The following is a 16,091-nucleotide window of genomic DNA, read 5'->3' as shown; positions in this document are numbered from 1 at the left end:
GTCGCTAGACTATCATAGGGCTGACACATAGAGACAAACAACCATTCACGCTCACATTCACACCTATGGACAATTTAGAGTTATCAATTAACCTAGTCCCCAATCTGCATGTCTTTGGACTGTGGGAGGAAGCCAGAGTGCCCGGAGAGAACCCACGCTGACACGGGGTGAACATGCAAACTCCGCACAGAAGGGCTCCCACGCCCGGGATCGAACCGGCAACCCTCTTGCTGTGAGACAAGAGTGCTAACCACCACACCACCGTGCCACCCCACTTAAGACTTTCCTCTTTGATAAAGCTTATAGTTAGGGCTGGCTCAGGCTTGCCCTGTACCAGCCCCTAGTTAGGCTGACTTAGGCCTACTCTGCCAGAGGACCCCCCCATAATACACCAGGCACCTTCTCTCCTTCTCTCTCTCTCTCTCTCTCTCTCTCTCTCTCTCTCTCTCGTGTCCTATTACTGCATCTTGCTAACTCGGCCATTCTGGATGTCACTAACTCGGCTTCTTCTCCGGAGCCTTTGTGCTCCACTGTCTCTCAGATTAACTCATATCACAGCGGTGCCTGGACAGTGTGACGTGTGTGGTTGTACTGCTGCCGTGGTCCCGCCAGATGCCTCCTGCTGCTGCTGCCATCATTAGTCATTAGTCATACTTCTACTGTTATTATACACATATGATTATTGTCACATATGTATACTATCAGATATTAATATATACTTTCAACATATTGTACCACAGTAGCCAGAACTATAATTATAATATTATTACTTTCATTAATGTAGTTGTAAGTTACTGTCATTACCATCTGTCCTGCATCTCTCTCTCTCTCTCTCTCTCTCTCTCTGTCTCATTGTGTCATGTGGATTACTGTTAATTTATCATGCTGATCTGTTCTGTACGACATCTATTGCACGTCTGTCCGTCCTGGAAGAGGGATCCCTCCTCAGTTGCTCTTCCTGAGGTTTCTCCCATTTTTTCCCCGTTAAAGGGTTTTTTGGGGAGTTTTTCCTGATCAGCTGTGAGGGTCATAAGGACAGAGGGATGTCGTATGCTGTAAAGCCCTGTGAGGCAAATTGTGATTTGTGATATTGGTCTTTATAAATAAAATTGATTGAACTGATTGATGATATAGCTGTCTGGGGTCATCAGGGGGTCACAGGTTACTTTGTTGTTATAGTTTCTTGACCTGTGCATGCGCGAGACAAACACATTTGGTCCTTATGCACAGCCTCTGCTGGTCATCCAGGATTCATAGTACCATAGTTACATATGTAACTCTCCTTTGATCACATTTTTTGAATAACATGAGCAGCTCGACATTTTATTATTCACTGAAAACATTAACTTATGAGTCACAAGTCAATAAATTCATGAAACATCACTGAGACCTCATGAACCCTGACCCTAACCCTCAGGACAATCAAACTGTCTCAGTGTAACACCACAACAGTTTTCATGAAATGAATGAATGAATGTTCGATTATTGTAACTCTCTCCTCTTCAGAGCAGAGCATTAAGCCACTCTGCTCCCCGTCTCTGGAATTTATTACCACCCCAACTCAGAAACATCGATTCATTCCCCCATTTCAAATCACAACTCAAAACACATCTGTTTAAAACTGCCTATTCCATCTGATGCCAATTGCTCTGTCACTTTCTATTGTTTTGTTGTTGTTTTTTAATTTATTGTTTTTTTCTTTTTAATCTCTTTTTTATGTCATTTTGTGTATCTGTACGGTGTCCTTGAGTGAAGAAAGGCACCTTCAAATAAAATGTATTATTATTACTATTATTATTATTATTATTATTATTATTATTATTGTAAACCAATGTTTGTATTTACACAGTTGTATCAGAGTATCAGTGTGAGGCTGAGGAACAGAAGACAAAAGTCAAACCATCTAGCTCACCTGTCAGATCATGTTCAGAAAAAGTCTGAAGGTCTTTGAGGACCTGGTTCAGGCTTGAGTTCAGGTTCTTCATCCTGCCGTAGACATCGTCCTGGTTCTTCTGAATGATGTCCATGATTCCTCCATGATGAACTACTGAATCATTCAGACCAGAGACACATGTCCACAAACTCGACACGTGGCGGTTCAGTCCTGACAACATGACACATGAAAACATGGGACAGATCATAAGACAGTCCACAAGAGGACACAGGACATATGACATGTGGTCAGTGACTCATATGTTCATGTGTTCAAGGACCGCTGATTAAGGTTTACTCTAAAGTTGACCACAGAAGGTAATTACGAATCCCAGGAAGCATTTCAGATCATCCAGTCAGAGACTTTGTACTTATGTCACAGCATGAGACACATCACAGCATGAGACATGTAACAACATGAGACACGTCACAGCATGAGACACGTCACAAGAAAAACGTCACAACATGAGACACGTCACAACAAGAGACACATCACAGCATGAGACACGTAACAACATGAGACATGTCACAAGAGAAACGTCACAACATGAGACACGTCACAACAAGAGACACATCACAGCATGAGACACGTAACAACATGAGACACATCACAACATGAGACATGTCACAAGAGAAACGTCACAACATGAGACACGTCACAACAAGAGACACATCACAGCATGAGACACGTAACAACATGAGACACGTCACAGCATGAGACACATCACAACAAGAGACACGTCACAACCAGAGACACGTCACAGCATGAGACACGTCACAGCATGAGAGACGTCACAACATGAGACACGTCACAGCATGAGACACGTCACAAGACAAACGTCACAACATGAGACACGTCACAACAAGAGACACGTCACAACATGAGAGATGTCACAGTATGAGACACGTCGCAACATGAGAGACGTCACAGCATAAGACACGTCACAACATGAGACACGTCACAGCATTTGACATGTCACAACATCAGACACGTCACGAGACATCACAAGAGACACGTAACATCATGAAACATGTCACAACAAGACACGTCACAACATGAGACATGTAACAACATGAGACATCACAAGAGACACGCAACAACATGAGACACGTCACAACAAGAGACACGTCACAACATCAGACACGTCACAACATGAGACATGTCACAACATCAGACACATCACAACATCAGACACGTCACAACAAGAGACACGTCACAACATCAGACACGTCACAAGAGACATGTCACAACATCAGACACATCGCAACATGAGACACGTCGCAACAAGAGACGGAAGGTAATTACAAATCCCAGGAAGCATTTCTGTCAAGATCATCCCATCAGAGACTTTGTACTTATGTCACAACAAGAGACACATCACAACAAGAGACATGTCACAACATGAGAGATGTCACAGCATGAGACACGTCACAACATGAGAGACGTCACAGCATGAGACACATCACAACATCAGACACGTCACAACAAGAGACACGTCACAGCATGAGACATCACAAGAGACACGTAACAACATGAAACATGTCACAACAAGACACGTCACAACATGAGACACATAACAACATGAGACATCACAAGAGACACATAACAACATGAAACATATCACAAGAGACACATCACAACATGAGACACATAACAACATGAGACATCACAAGAGACACGTAACATCATGAAACGTATCACAAGAGACACATCACAACATGAGACACATAACAACATGAGACATCACAAGAGACACGTAACATCATGAAACATGTCACAACAAGACACGTCACAACATGAGATACATAACAACATCAGATACATAACAACATGAAACATGTCACAACAAGAGATACGTCACAACATGAGACACATCACATGAGACATCACAAGAGATACGTAACATCATGAAACATGTCACAACAAGACACGTCACAACATTAGACATATCACAGCATGAGACACTTCCCAACAAGGGACACGTAACAACATGAGACATCACAAAAGATACGTAACAACATGAAACATGTCACAACAAGAGACACGTCACAATATGAGATACGTCACAACAAGAGACACGTCACAACATCAGACACGTAACATGAGACATCACAATAGACACGTAACATCATAAAACATGTCACAACATGAGACACGTAACTAGGGTCCCCTTGCTGTGGAAGACATCCTGCCTCGTTCCTGTACCAAAGACGTCGCGTCCCAGTGGCTCCAAGGACTACAGACCCGTGGCATTGACCTCCCACATCATGAAGACCCTGGAGAGACTCGTCTTGGAGCAGCTCCGGCCCATGGTCAAGCCACTTTTGGACCCCCTCCAGTTCGCCTATCAGCCCCGACTTGGAGTTGAGGACGCCATCATCTACCTGCTCAACCGTGTCTACACCCATTTGGATAAGCCGGCGAGCACTGTGAGGGTCATGTTTTTTGACTTCTCTAGTGCGTTCAACACCATACGTCCAGCTCTACTGGGTGACAAGCTGACAGCAATGCAGGTGGATGCCCCCCTGGTGTCCTGGATTGTAGACTACTTGACTGGCAGACCACAGTATGTGCGCTTGCAACGCTGTATGTCAGACAGAGTGGTCAGCAATACTGGGGCCCCGCAGGGGACTGTCCTCTCTCCCTTCCTCTTCACCCTCTACACCACGGACTTCAGCTATCGCACTGAGACCTGCCATCTTCAGAAGTTTTCTGATGACTCTGCTATAGTTGGATGTATCAGCAAGGGTGATGAGGATGACTACAGGGCAGTTGTGGATAACTTTGTCACATGGTGTGAGCAGAACCATCTGCAGCTCAACATGGCAAAGACAAAGGAACTGGCGGTGGATCTGAGGAGGACCAAGACACCGGTGACCCCTGTTTCCATCCAGGGGGTCAGTGTGGACATTGTAGAGGACTATAAGTACCTGGGGGTACACACTGACAATAAACTGGACTGGGTTAAGAACACTAACGCTCTCTACAGGAAGGGCCAGAGCCGTCTATATTTTCTGAGGCGACTGAGGTCCTTCAACATCTGCCGGACTATGCTCAGGATCTTCTATGAGTCTGTGGTGGCCAGTGCTATCCTCTATGCTGCTGTGTGCTGGGGCAGCAGGCTGAGGGTGGCGGACGCCAACAGACTCAACAAACTGATCCACAAGGCCAGCCTCTCTGATGGTGGTGTCAGAGAGGAGGATGCTGTCTAAGCTACGAACTATCTTGGACAATGTCTCACACCCACTCCACCATGTGCTGGTCAGGCACAGGAGTACTTTCAGTGGGAGACTCATACCACCTAAATGTACCACTGAGCGCCACAGGAAATCATTCCTGCCTGTGGCCATCAAACTGTACAACTCCTCCCTCTGAGTGGCCCTGAGACTTTTTCACACACTGCAATAATTTAATGTAACTTGTGCAATAACCCCATTCACCCTGACTGTATATGTTCTGTTTGTGTAAATAATCTTGTTCAGTTTACTATATATATATGTGTATATATATATATATATATATATATATATATATTTATTTATTTACGTTTATGTTCATTAATAATTCCTGTTTATTTAACTATATATTTGTTAATACTATTGTTTAAATTTCTTATATTTTCATGTATCTTTCCTCTCTTGCAAGGATCAACAAAGTATTTCTGATTCTGATTCTGATCACAACAAGAGACACATCACAACATGAGACAAGTCACAATAAGAGTTCCGTCACAACAAGAGACACGTCACAGCACGAGACACATCACAACAAGAGTTCCGTCACAAGAGATACTTCACAACATTAGACACGTCACAACAAGAGTTCCGTCACAAGAAGAGACACTTCACAAAAGACATGTCACAACATGAGACACTTCACAACAAGAGACACGTCACAAGAGACATGTCACAACATGAGACACTTCACAACAAGAGACACGTCACAAGAGACAAGTCATAACAAGAGACACGTAACAATATGAGACACATCACAAGAGACACGTCACAACAAGAGACACGTCACATGACACAAATCTCTGTGATGCTGAGAACTTTGTGTTCCCCACCAACCCTCTGATCTGACCCTGTCCACTGGTGTCCATCTCTCACAATGAATCCAGTCTGTGTACGTGGATGAACATTTTAAGTTTTATCGTGACATTTTAAATAAAATAAAACTTTACCTTCTTTAATTTTCAGAATGGAATCAGAGACGCCATCCAGCCGCCCACAGACTCCCTCCAGCTTCGAAAGCCTCTTCTCCAGACCGTCTCCAGACCTCTTACAGTCTCCCATCTCCACCAAGAGCGTGTTCTCGAACCGCCGCACATCCCCGTCCATCCCATCCAGACGGTCGCGGCTGTCCTCGATGTGCTCCGTCACCTCCTGCTGGATTTTGTCCAGCTCAGAAATGATCTTATCCTTTGTGTTTCCTGTCAGAGATCAAACGATGACCGTCAGCCAGGACACGTGAAGTCATGAATTCAGACAGTCTGTGTTACCGAGTTGGACTCACCAAGGTCGGTGATGACGCTGCCGTGTTTCTGTACCGTGTGTTCGAGTCCCTTAAGCGTGTCGTTGATGGAGCTGAAGGTGAGGATGACCTCAGACAGTTCACCCTGCAGCGTCTTCAGCTGGTTGTTGTTGATGGAGCCTCCGATCACGCTGTGGCCATCTAGAGGCTTCTCAGCGTCCAACCCAGGTCCACGTCCACTGCTACCACCAGCACCAGCGCCACCAGTGCCACCAGTTCCACCACCTAATGGGAGTTTAGTTTGCAAAGAACCTTAATGACCTTTTCATACAGAAAAAAAACATGAGCTTACATTAAAATTTTTATCAGCTCGTCTTCAGCTCAAAATCACAGGGAGAACATTTTTATGAATTAAAAGCTGTTTAAAAACCAGAATCATTAACGGCATCTATTTTTAATGAGTGAACCAAAGAAGAGCAGGTTGGATTTATACTACTGAGCAGGGCTGCCCCTGACCAAATTGGGGCCCTAAGCGAAATTTTATTTGGAGGCCCCCATCCCAAATGTATCATAGGTACAAAATGACCGTACAACAACTTGCCATTTAACTTGACAACCTTTACTGGCAATAAGAAATGTACTGTAGATACAGTAGTTTGGCTGTATGAGTCAAATAAAATAAAAAATTCAACCTGGAATAAATAAGTAAATATTAAATAAAAATAACTGCAAACTGAAATAAATAAATAAACAAATCTGAGTCACAAATAGCCATCAATTACTCATCAAAAGAAAGTAACCTCCACCACCTCAATCCCCCACCCTTGATTAAACACTGAAAATAAAATAAAAGAGGGAAACAGGTTTTTCCTATTTAATCTTATGTTGTTATATGTTGTAATGCCGGCCTGACGTGCTGACGTATTGCGGTAAGCAAGTTGTGTCATTTCCGGTGTTTCTGTGACAGCGTCTCTGTGCTGCTCTGGTGAATTCTAGTAGCCTGTTTTCTCACTTCAGTTGCTTTAACGTTGCTTTAACGTCTACTTCAAGCCTTAACCCACACTAGTTCTGTTTAAGCACTTATAGCTCTCCTCCTTTCTATGACTTTATCGCTAATCTCTTAGCTGTTGTTTGCACGTTACCAGCCTTGGTAGCTACATTAGCTTTACAGTTAGCGATGGCTTCTCCCTCTGCTCTCTCTTGCTCGGTGTGCCAAATGTTCAGTTATGCCTCTGCCTCCTTTAGCGACAGTGGTAATTGCTTATTTGCTGCGTTGGAGGCGAGGCTTAGTGAATTAGAAGCGCGGCTCCGCACCATGGAAAACCGTTCAGTAGCTGCGGTAGTTAGCCAGCCCCCTGTAGCCGGTGCGGAGCCACATAGCATAGCCTTAGCCTCTGCTAACTGTCCTCCGGTAACTCCCGTTCAGCCGGGAGGTTGGGTTCTGATTCGCCAGAAGCACAGCTCCACGCCGAAGCCCACGGCTCACCACCAGCCTGTTCACGTTTCCAACCGCTTTTCCCCACTCAGCGACACACCCGCTGAGGATAAAACTCTGGTTATTGGCAGCTCTATTCTGAGAAACGTGAAGTTAGCAACACCAGCGGCCATAGTCAAATGTATCCCTGGGGCCAGAGCGGGCGACATTGAACCTAATTTAAAACTGCTGGCTAAAGCTAAACGTAGATTCAGTAAGATTGTTATTCACGTCGGCGTCAATGACACCAGGTTACGCCAATCGGAGGTCACTAAAATTAATATTGCCTCGGTGTGTGAATATGCAAAAACGATGTCGGACTCCGTAGTTTTCTCTGGACCCCTCCCAAATCTGACCAGTGATGACATGTTTAGCCGCATGTCATCATTTAATCGCTGGCTGTCCAGGTGGTGTTCAGCAAACAATGTGGGTTTCGTTAATAATTGGCAAACTTTCTGGGGAAAACCTGGTCTTATTAGGAGAGACGGCATTCATCCCACTTTGGATGGAGCTGCTCTCATTTCTAGGAACCTGGCAAACTTTATTAGTAATTTAAATCCCTGACAACCCAGAGTTGAGATCAGGACTCAGAGTCGCAGTCCTATACGCCTCTCTGAGCTTCTAGTTCAGTTACCCAGCCATAGTTTTCATAGTTTTATACAAACAGTGTCTGTCCCCCGACCACCTAAATTATTTAAATCTAAAATTAAACAAAGAGGAGTTGTGCATAACAACCTCGTAAAAATTAAAACCTCTTCTGTGACAGAAAGACAAAATAGGAGAATTAAATGCGGACTGTTAAATATCAGGTCTCTATCGTCTAAAGCAGTGTTAGTAAATGAATTAATATCAGATAATCATATTGATTTACTCAGTCTCACTGAAACCTGGCTGTGTCAAGATGAATATGTTAGTCTAAATGAGTCCACTCCTCCCAGTCATAGTAATACCCACATTCCTCGAGGCAGCGGCCGAGGAGGGGGAGTTGCAGCCATTTTTAACTCTAGCTTGTTAATCAGTCGTAAACCTAAACTAGATTATAATTCATTTGAAAGCCTCGTTCTTAGTCTTTTACATCCGACCTGGAAAACCTCGCAGCCACTTTTATTTCTTATAGTGTACCGTGCTCCTGGCCCGTATTCTGAATTTGTATCTGAATTCTCAGAGTTTTTATCCAGTTTAGTTCTTAAATCAGATAAAGTTATTATTGTAGGCGATTTTAACATTCATGTCGACGTTGATAATGACTCCCTGGCTACCGCGTTTATCTCATTATTAGACTCCATTGGCTTCAGTCAGCGTGTACATGAACCCACTCACTGTTTTAACCATACCCTCGATCTAGTTCTGACGTATGGAATTGAAATTGATAACCTAAAAGTCTTTCCACAGAATCCCTCGCTATCGGATCATTATCTGATTACTTTTGATTTCTTTTTACTCGATTACACGCCACTCAGCAACAGTTACTATACTAGATGCTTATCAGATAGTGCTGTCGCAAAATTTAAGGAAAAGATTACTCCGTCATTAAATTCAATACCAAGTCCCTCAGTAACAGAGGTTTCCTGTACTGACTTTGATCATTTTGTCGATAGCGCTGTAGGCTCGCTGCGAACAACACTTGACTCTGTAGCTCCTCTTAAAAAGAAGTTAAAAAAGCAAAGAAAGTTCGCTCCTTGGTATAACTCTCAAACCCGTAAGTTAAAACAAATATCGTAAAAATTTGAAAGGAATTGGCGATTAACCAAACTGGAAGAATCTCATTTAATCTGGACAGACAGTCTCAAAACTTATAAGAGGGGCCTCCACAATGCCAGAGCAAACTATTACTCAGCATTAATAGAAGACAATAAGAACAACCCCAGGTTTCTTTTCAGCACTGTAGCCAGGCTGACTGAGAGTCAGAGCTCTATTGAGCCTTGTATTCCTTTAGCCCTTAGCAGTAATGATTTTATGAGCTTTTTTAATGACAAAATTCTAACTATTAGAGGCAAAATTCATGACCTCCTGTCCTCAGATAGTACCTATCTAACCTCAAACACAGCTGTAAAACCTAATATATATTTAGATTACTTCTCCCCAATTTCTCTTCAAGAATTGACCGCATTGATTTCTTCATCTAAATCATCAACGTGTCTCTTAGACCCCATCCCAACTAGGCTACTTAAGGAGGTCTTTCCTTTAGTTAACACTCATATATTAGATATGATCAATATATTCTTATTAACAGGCTATGTACCACAGTCTTTTAAGGTAGCTGTAATTAAACCTCTACTAAAAAAGCCCACCCTGGATCCAGAGGTGTTAGCCAACTATAGACCAATATCTAATCTTCCCTTTCTGTCAAAGATCCTTGAGAAAGTAGTCGCAGACCAGCTGTGTGATTTTCTCTATAATCTATTTGAGGAATTTCAGTCAGGATTTAGAGTGCATCATAGCACTGAGACAGCACTAATTAAAATTACAAATGACCTTCTGATTGCTTCAGACAAAGGACTTGTCTCTGTACTTGTTTTATTAGATCTTAGTGCGGCGTTTGACACAATTGACCATCAAATTCTACTGCAGAGACTGGATCACTTAATTGGCCTAAAAGGTTCTGCACTAAGCTGGTTTAAATCTTATTTATCTGATCATTTTCAGTTTGTTCACGTTCATAATGAATCGTCCTTACGTACCAAAGTTTGTTTTGGAGTTCCGCAAGGTTCTGTGCTCGGACCAGTCCTATTTACTCTATATATGCTTCCTCTAGGTAACATCATCAGAAATCACTCTATAAATTTCCATTGTTATGCGGATGATACTCAGTTGTATTTATCGATGAAGCCAGAAGAAAGTAATCAATTAACTAAACTCCATAACTGCCTTAAAGACATAAAAACCTGGATGAGCACCAATTTCCTGATGTTAAATTCAGACAAAACTGAAGTTATTGTTCTTGGCCCCAAACAACTCAGAGACTCTTTATCTGATGACATAGTTTCTCTTGATGGCATTGCTCTGGCCTCTAGCACTACCGTAAGAAACCTCGGAGTAACATATGATCAAGATTTGTCTTTTAATTCTCATTTAAAACAAACCTCACGGACTGCATTTTTTCGTTTGCGTAATATTGCGAAAATTAGGCCTATCCTGACCCGAAAAGATGCAGAAAAATTGGTCCACACTTTTGTTACCTCTAGGCTGGATTACTGTAACTCTCTATTATCAGGTAGCTCTAGTAAGTCCTTAAAAACTCTCCAGCTAATTCAGAATGCAGCAGCACGTGTACTAACAGGAACTAAGAAACGAGATCATATTTCTCCTGTTTTAGCTTCTCTGTACTGGCTCCCTGTAAAATCCAGAATTGAATTTAAAATCCTACTGTTAACTTATAAAGCTCTAAATGGTCAAGCTCCGTCATATCTTAGAGAGCTCATAGTGCCATATTATCCCACCAGAACACTGCGCTCTGAGAACGCAGGGTTACTCGCGGTCCCTAAAGTCTCCAAAAGTAGATCAGGAGCCAGAGCCTTCAGCTATCAGGCTCCTCTCCTGTGGAATCATCTTCCTGTTACGGTCTGGGAGGCAGACACCGTCTCCACATTTAAGACTAGACTTAAGACTTTCCTCTTTGATAAAGCTTATAGTTAGGGCTGGCTCAGGCTTGCCCTGTACCAGCCCCTAGTTAGGCTGACTTAGGCCTAGTCTGCCGGAGGACCCCCCTATAATACACCGGGCACCTTCTCTCTCTCTCTCTCTCTCTCTCTCTCTGTCTCTCTCTCTCTCTCTGTCTCATTGTGTCATGCGGATTACTGTTAATTTATCATGCTGATCTGTTCTGTACGACATCTATTGCACGTCTGTCCGTCCTGGAAGAGGGATCCCTCCTCAGTTGCTCTTCCTGAGGTTTCTACCGTTTTTTTCCCGTTAAAGGGTTTTTTGGGGAGTTTTTCCTGATCAGCTGTGAGGGTCATAAGGACAGAGGGATGTCGTATGCTGTAAAGCCCTGTGAGGCAAATTGTGATTTGTGATATTGGGCTTTATAAATAAAATTGAATTGAATTGAATATTTCTCCCTCTCCCCTCTCTGGAGGCGTCCGATCTCCCTCAGCCCTCCGCCTCTCCCACCTTAATTAAACACTGAAAACAGAAATAAAATACAGAGACATTCTTTTCATTTTCATCTTATTTAGCTATATTTCTCCCTCTCCCCTGTCTGGGAGCATCTGACCTCCCGGCCCCGCACACACTCCTGAGGCTCAGGTCTCCCCCTCCGTGGAGCCCGCCCTCCCATCCCCACACATACTCCTGAGCCTCTTTTGGACAACATGTCGACAACTCTTCACCTGCTGCAGCTCTGCAAGTGCCTGCCAGCGCACCCCTCTTATTGTTTAGATGTCGAGTGCTGTCAATCATTGCAGCGACGCATGGGCGGTCAGGTCTCTTCTCTCCTTCCTCGAGCTGATTCTACGCGTGCCTCACGGTAGCGTATGTGCGCATCCATTGCACATAGCGCAAATGCGTCCCCTCGCGCAAAATGTGGCCCCCCATGGAAGATGAGGCCCTACGCACAGCGCATGTTATGCGTTTAGGGAGGGGCGGCCCTGCTACTGAGATTTGAACTGGTGGAGATTGATGATTGAACTGAGCCTGACAAGACAAGCCCTAAGGAACCAAAGGCCCAGAGACATATTTGATCCAGATTAATAAAGTTTCTGTAAAAAAAGACATTTGAATTTACAGAAAAAGAAAAAGAATTAAACAGAGAGACGAGATAAATCTGTTTAACTGAGCTGGAAGTTTAAAGGCCAAAATCTGAACTTACATTTTAAGAAAATGCTACAGGATTTTAGAAAAACCTGAAATCTAATTCATAATATTTTCAACCTCCTGTTCATGCATTGGTGAAAAAAAAACCAGACTGAAAGCGTAAATAAACACTTAAGACAATGAGACACAGCTGAGACACCCATGAGACAACTGTGAGACACGACGCTGCAGAAAAACACTGCAGACAGATGGACAGATTGACATCTGACCTTCTGAACGAGACGTGTGAGTAAAAGACTCATCTGATTCAGTCAACAATCGATGGAGATAACTAATCAATAATTATAATCAATATTTATAATCAATAATTATTGTCTTTATTAAATTTCATATCACACATCAGATGTGATCCTGTAAAAAACAAACAAAAAAACACAATGGTAATGAAGTCAGCATCAGCGTGGGCATCACATGACCATAGATGGAGCTCGTGTGGTTACAGTCGTAACCCTAACACTGCTGAACGGTCAATACGGTAAATTCAGATTGACACAATAAATCTGCTGCTGTCATTGCCGATTAACTCTGGGGGGGAGGGGTCTAATTGGCAGTCATGTGATTGGTTGATCTGACCTGTGGGCGTGTCCGAGCTGGTCTTACATTGGCCGGTGCACCTCCTAACATCATCTCTTAGCAGGCGGACGTCGTCCTCCAGCTGTGAACACATCTGGAAACAGCTGTCCCTCCCTGAGTCCAATCTGATCTGGAGTCTGTTGATGTGGCTCTGCACGTGCCCCAGTGCATCTTGGGAATGATTCTTCAGCCTCCGAAGCTCGTCCTCCACCTTCCTGCATAGTTCACAGTCATGTCCCAGCAGCTCCACCTCTGTCACGATCCGGTTAAAGTGTTCGCCATGATCTCCAGTCAGAGCTTTGATCTTACGGACGTCATGGCTCAGGTCCACCACCTGCGTGACCATTATTAACAATATGATTGTTATTAATCATGATCACAGTTTATCAGTAATAATGATAATGATAATAATAAATTATTATTAATAATAATGATCACAGTTCATTATTATTATTATCATTATTATATTATTATTGATTGACTGATATTAATGGTCACAGTTATTGTGCTCAAAATCATATATAAATAGTAGAGAGTTTTTTATAGTTTAAATTTACATCACTTTAAAGACAGTTTCTGTTCAGGACTGATTTAACATTTGTGATATAAAAATATCCGCTCAGGATGAAGATGAAAAATTAGTCACTTTTTGTCTTCTTGTACAATTGTTATTATATGGTTATATTAAAGTAAATAACCACGTGCTGATTTTAATATGTTCACATGGTTAGATTTGACCAATAAAAATTTCTACTTCTTGACCTTCTCTTCTATGTTGTCTTTGATTCGTCGCTGCAGTTTCACTTTGGAAAAAAAAAAATCCTTGTTTGTGTATTTTCAGGTTCGTCCTTCAGTGAAACTTTAATTTGTCACGTTATAAAAAATCTGTGAACGTTAAATCTCACCTTGTCGAGCAGAGAGTCTCCAGAAACCGACAGGTCTTTGAGTCGAGTGTTAAAGTGTCGAATCTGATCCTCGTTGGCGATCACTCTCCACTCCAGTGATTTCTCTGTTGCACTCTCTCTGTCTCCTCCTGAACCAGGTAACCCTCCACCTGTAGACCCTCCACCTGTAGATCCTCCACCTGTAGACCCTCCACCTGTTGACCCTCCACCTGTAGATCCTCCTCCCGGACGTTCTTCTGAACGTCCTCCTCCACCTACCCAGTCACCCCCTCCTCTTCCCCCTTCTCCTCCTCCTCCCTCAGACCCTCCACAGCTGCACTCCTCCAGACTCCAGCTCAGGAGGGACGTCTTGTTTTCCAGGTTGGACAGCCGGTTGTCGTGGTCGCTCACCCTGTCCTTCACCAGCCCCACGTCCAGCTCCACGTCTGCGATCCTGAAGGCCTGGTCATCGAAGCGGTCCAGGAAGACCGTTCTCAGGTCCCCCAGTTCTCTGTGAATGTAGTCCTTCAGATCGTTTTCCAGGTATGAGCAGCTCTGCTCCGTCCGCTGCACAGTGTTGTTGATCCGCTGCTCCAGGTCCTTTAGCTGATTGTCCAGTCTGTCCTCTGTCACCACAACATCCCTCCCTTTTCCCCTGATTTCATCGCCACCAGTAAACCCTCCTCCTCTGAAGCCGCCATTCTCCCTGTTGCTGCTGCCGCCTCCTCCGCTGAGCTCCTTGTCCACACGGTTCTGCAGAACATCAAAGTTCTCTGAGGCCGAGCTGATCTTGCGCTCAGCATCAGTGATGCGGTTTTGGAGGTCATCAACAGTGTCACAGCATCCTTTCAGATGCATCACTTCCCGTCGCAGCCCGTCCAAGCCCTGCCGATACCGAACATCCATGGCATTCAACTGCTTCTGCAGACTTCGGATACTCTCCCTGTCCTCCTGCTGCTGCCGGCGCAGATCCTCCACACCAGCCTGGAAAGAACACCATAAACCCGAAAACGTTTGACTTCAGCTTTTCATGTTTTATTTCTTCTTCACACACTTCAGTCAGAATACACACAGAGAGAGATTAACCATTAACAATACCTGACAGGAGGAGCAGGATAGCGACACCCTCCTCTCCAACTCCCTCAGGATCTCCTCCTTCAGTGAATTCAGCCTCCCTCCGCTCAGTCCTCCTCCAGACAGACCTCCATCCAGGTCGTTCCCTTTCCCATTCACCAGGTGGTTGTTGATGCTGACCAGAGTTTTATCATGAGCCTGTTGGAGCAGAGACACAGTTTTAACTGTCCCAGGAGGAAGACAAACCGTCTTTACCACCAGCCCATTAAATGGACCTGTCCACCCGTCATCAGATGTGAGGTGAAGCTGATTGTCTCCGACAGCTTGACGTACAGGAAAATAAAGATTATAATTCATGCTCAGAGTACAGCGAGTATTCCTCTTTAAATAATGTAACGGTACTGAGACAAAGCAGGAAGTAGGACTCACCTGTGTACGGTTGTCCAGCTGGTCCAGTTTGGTCTGAATGCTGTGAATCGTCTCTTTAATCTCCGGCTGAGCTGCATCAGCGGGGTTTCTTCCTCCTGAGGAGGTACCTCCTCCTCCTCCTCCTCCTGCACTGATGCTCAGTCTGTTCATGTTGCTCAGGGTGGACTGAAGGTCCTGGAGGTTTTTGGTCAAACTCTGGATCTTCTCCTCCAGCTGCCTCATCTTTTCATTCTCAACTCGTCCTGGAAAAAAAGGAGGCAGCAACTTCAGAGCTCCAATCACAGAAGCTTTTACAGTCACATGGAGAGGAGGGCGGGGCTACACATGAGTACCATCATTCATGCTGGTCTCCAGTAGAGGTCAGATTACTTCCTGTTTCTTTTATACAGAAGAGTCGGACCACTGAGATGAATAAGAACCAGTACCAGTTTATTTA

At 43.9% G+C, this 16,091-nt stretch overlaps 2 protein-coding genes across 5 annotated transcripts in view; one reads left to right on the top strand and one right to left on the bottom strand.

The window, feature by feature from the left end:
* Window positions 1-16,091, top strand: part of LOC125900157 (uncharacterized) — a 251,790-nt gene that overhangs the window by 7,488 nt on the left and 228,211 nt on the right. The window lies entirely within an intron of this gene.
* LOC125900074 (EMILIN-1-like) overlaps window positions 1-16,091 on the bottom strand; it is a 61,512-nt gene that overhangs the window by 10,523 nt on the left and 34,898 nt on the right. Inside the window, exons 4-10 of one of the 2 annotated variants that reach the window (XM_049594848.1) lie at window positions 15,656-15,897; window positions 15,251-15,424; window positions 14,174-15,136; window positions 13,296-13,602; window positions 6,449-6,691; window positions 6,117-6,365; window positions 1,913-2,104 (exon numbers count right to left, since the gene is read on the bottom strand). In XM_049594848.1, coding sequence (XP_049450805.1) covers window positions 1,913-2,104; window positions 6,117-6,365; window positions 6,449-6,691; window positions 13,296-13,602; window positions 14,174-15,136; window positions 15,251-15,424; window positions 15,656-15,897 — 2,370 coding nt within the window. Of the gene's footprint in view, window positions 1-1,912; window positions 2,105-6,116; window positions 6,366-6,448; window positions 6,692-13,268; window positions 13,603-14,173; window positions 15,137-15,250; window positions 15,425-15,655; window positions 15,898-16,091 lie in introns of both variants that reach the window. The other variant, XM_049594840.1, reaches the window with a different exon arrangement.

Source organism: Epinephelus fuscoguttatus, linkage group LG2 (genome assembly GCF_011397635.1).
Source record: "Epinephelus fuscoguttatus linkage group LG2, E.fuscoguttatus.final_Chr_v1".
NCBI lineage: Eukaryota > Metazoa > Chordata > Actinopteri > Perciformes > Serranidae > Epinephelus > Epinephelus fuscoguttatus.
Note: the sequence above shows the minus strand (reverse complement) of the source record. Positions and strands in the feature narration are given on the sequence as shown.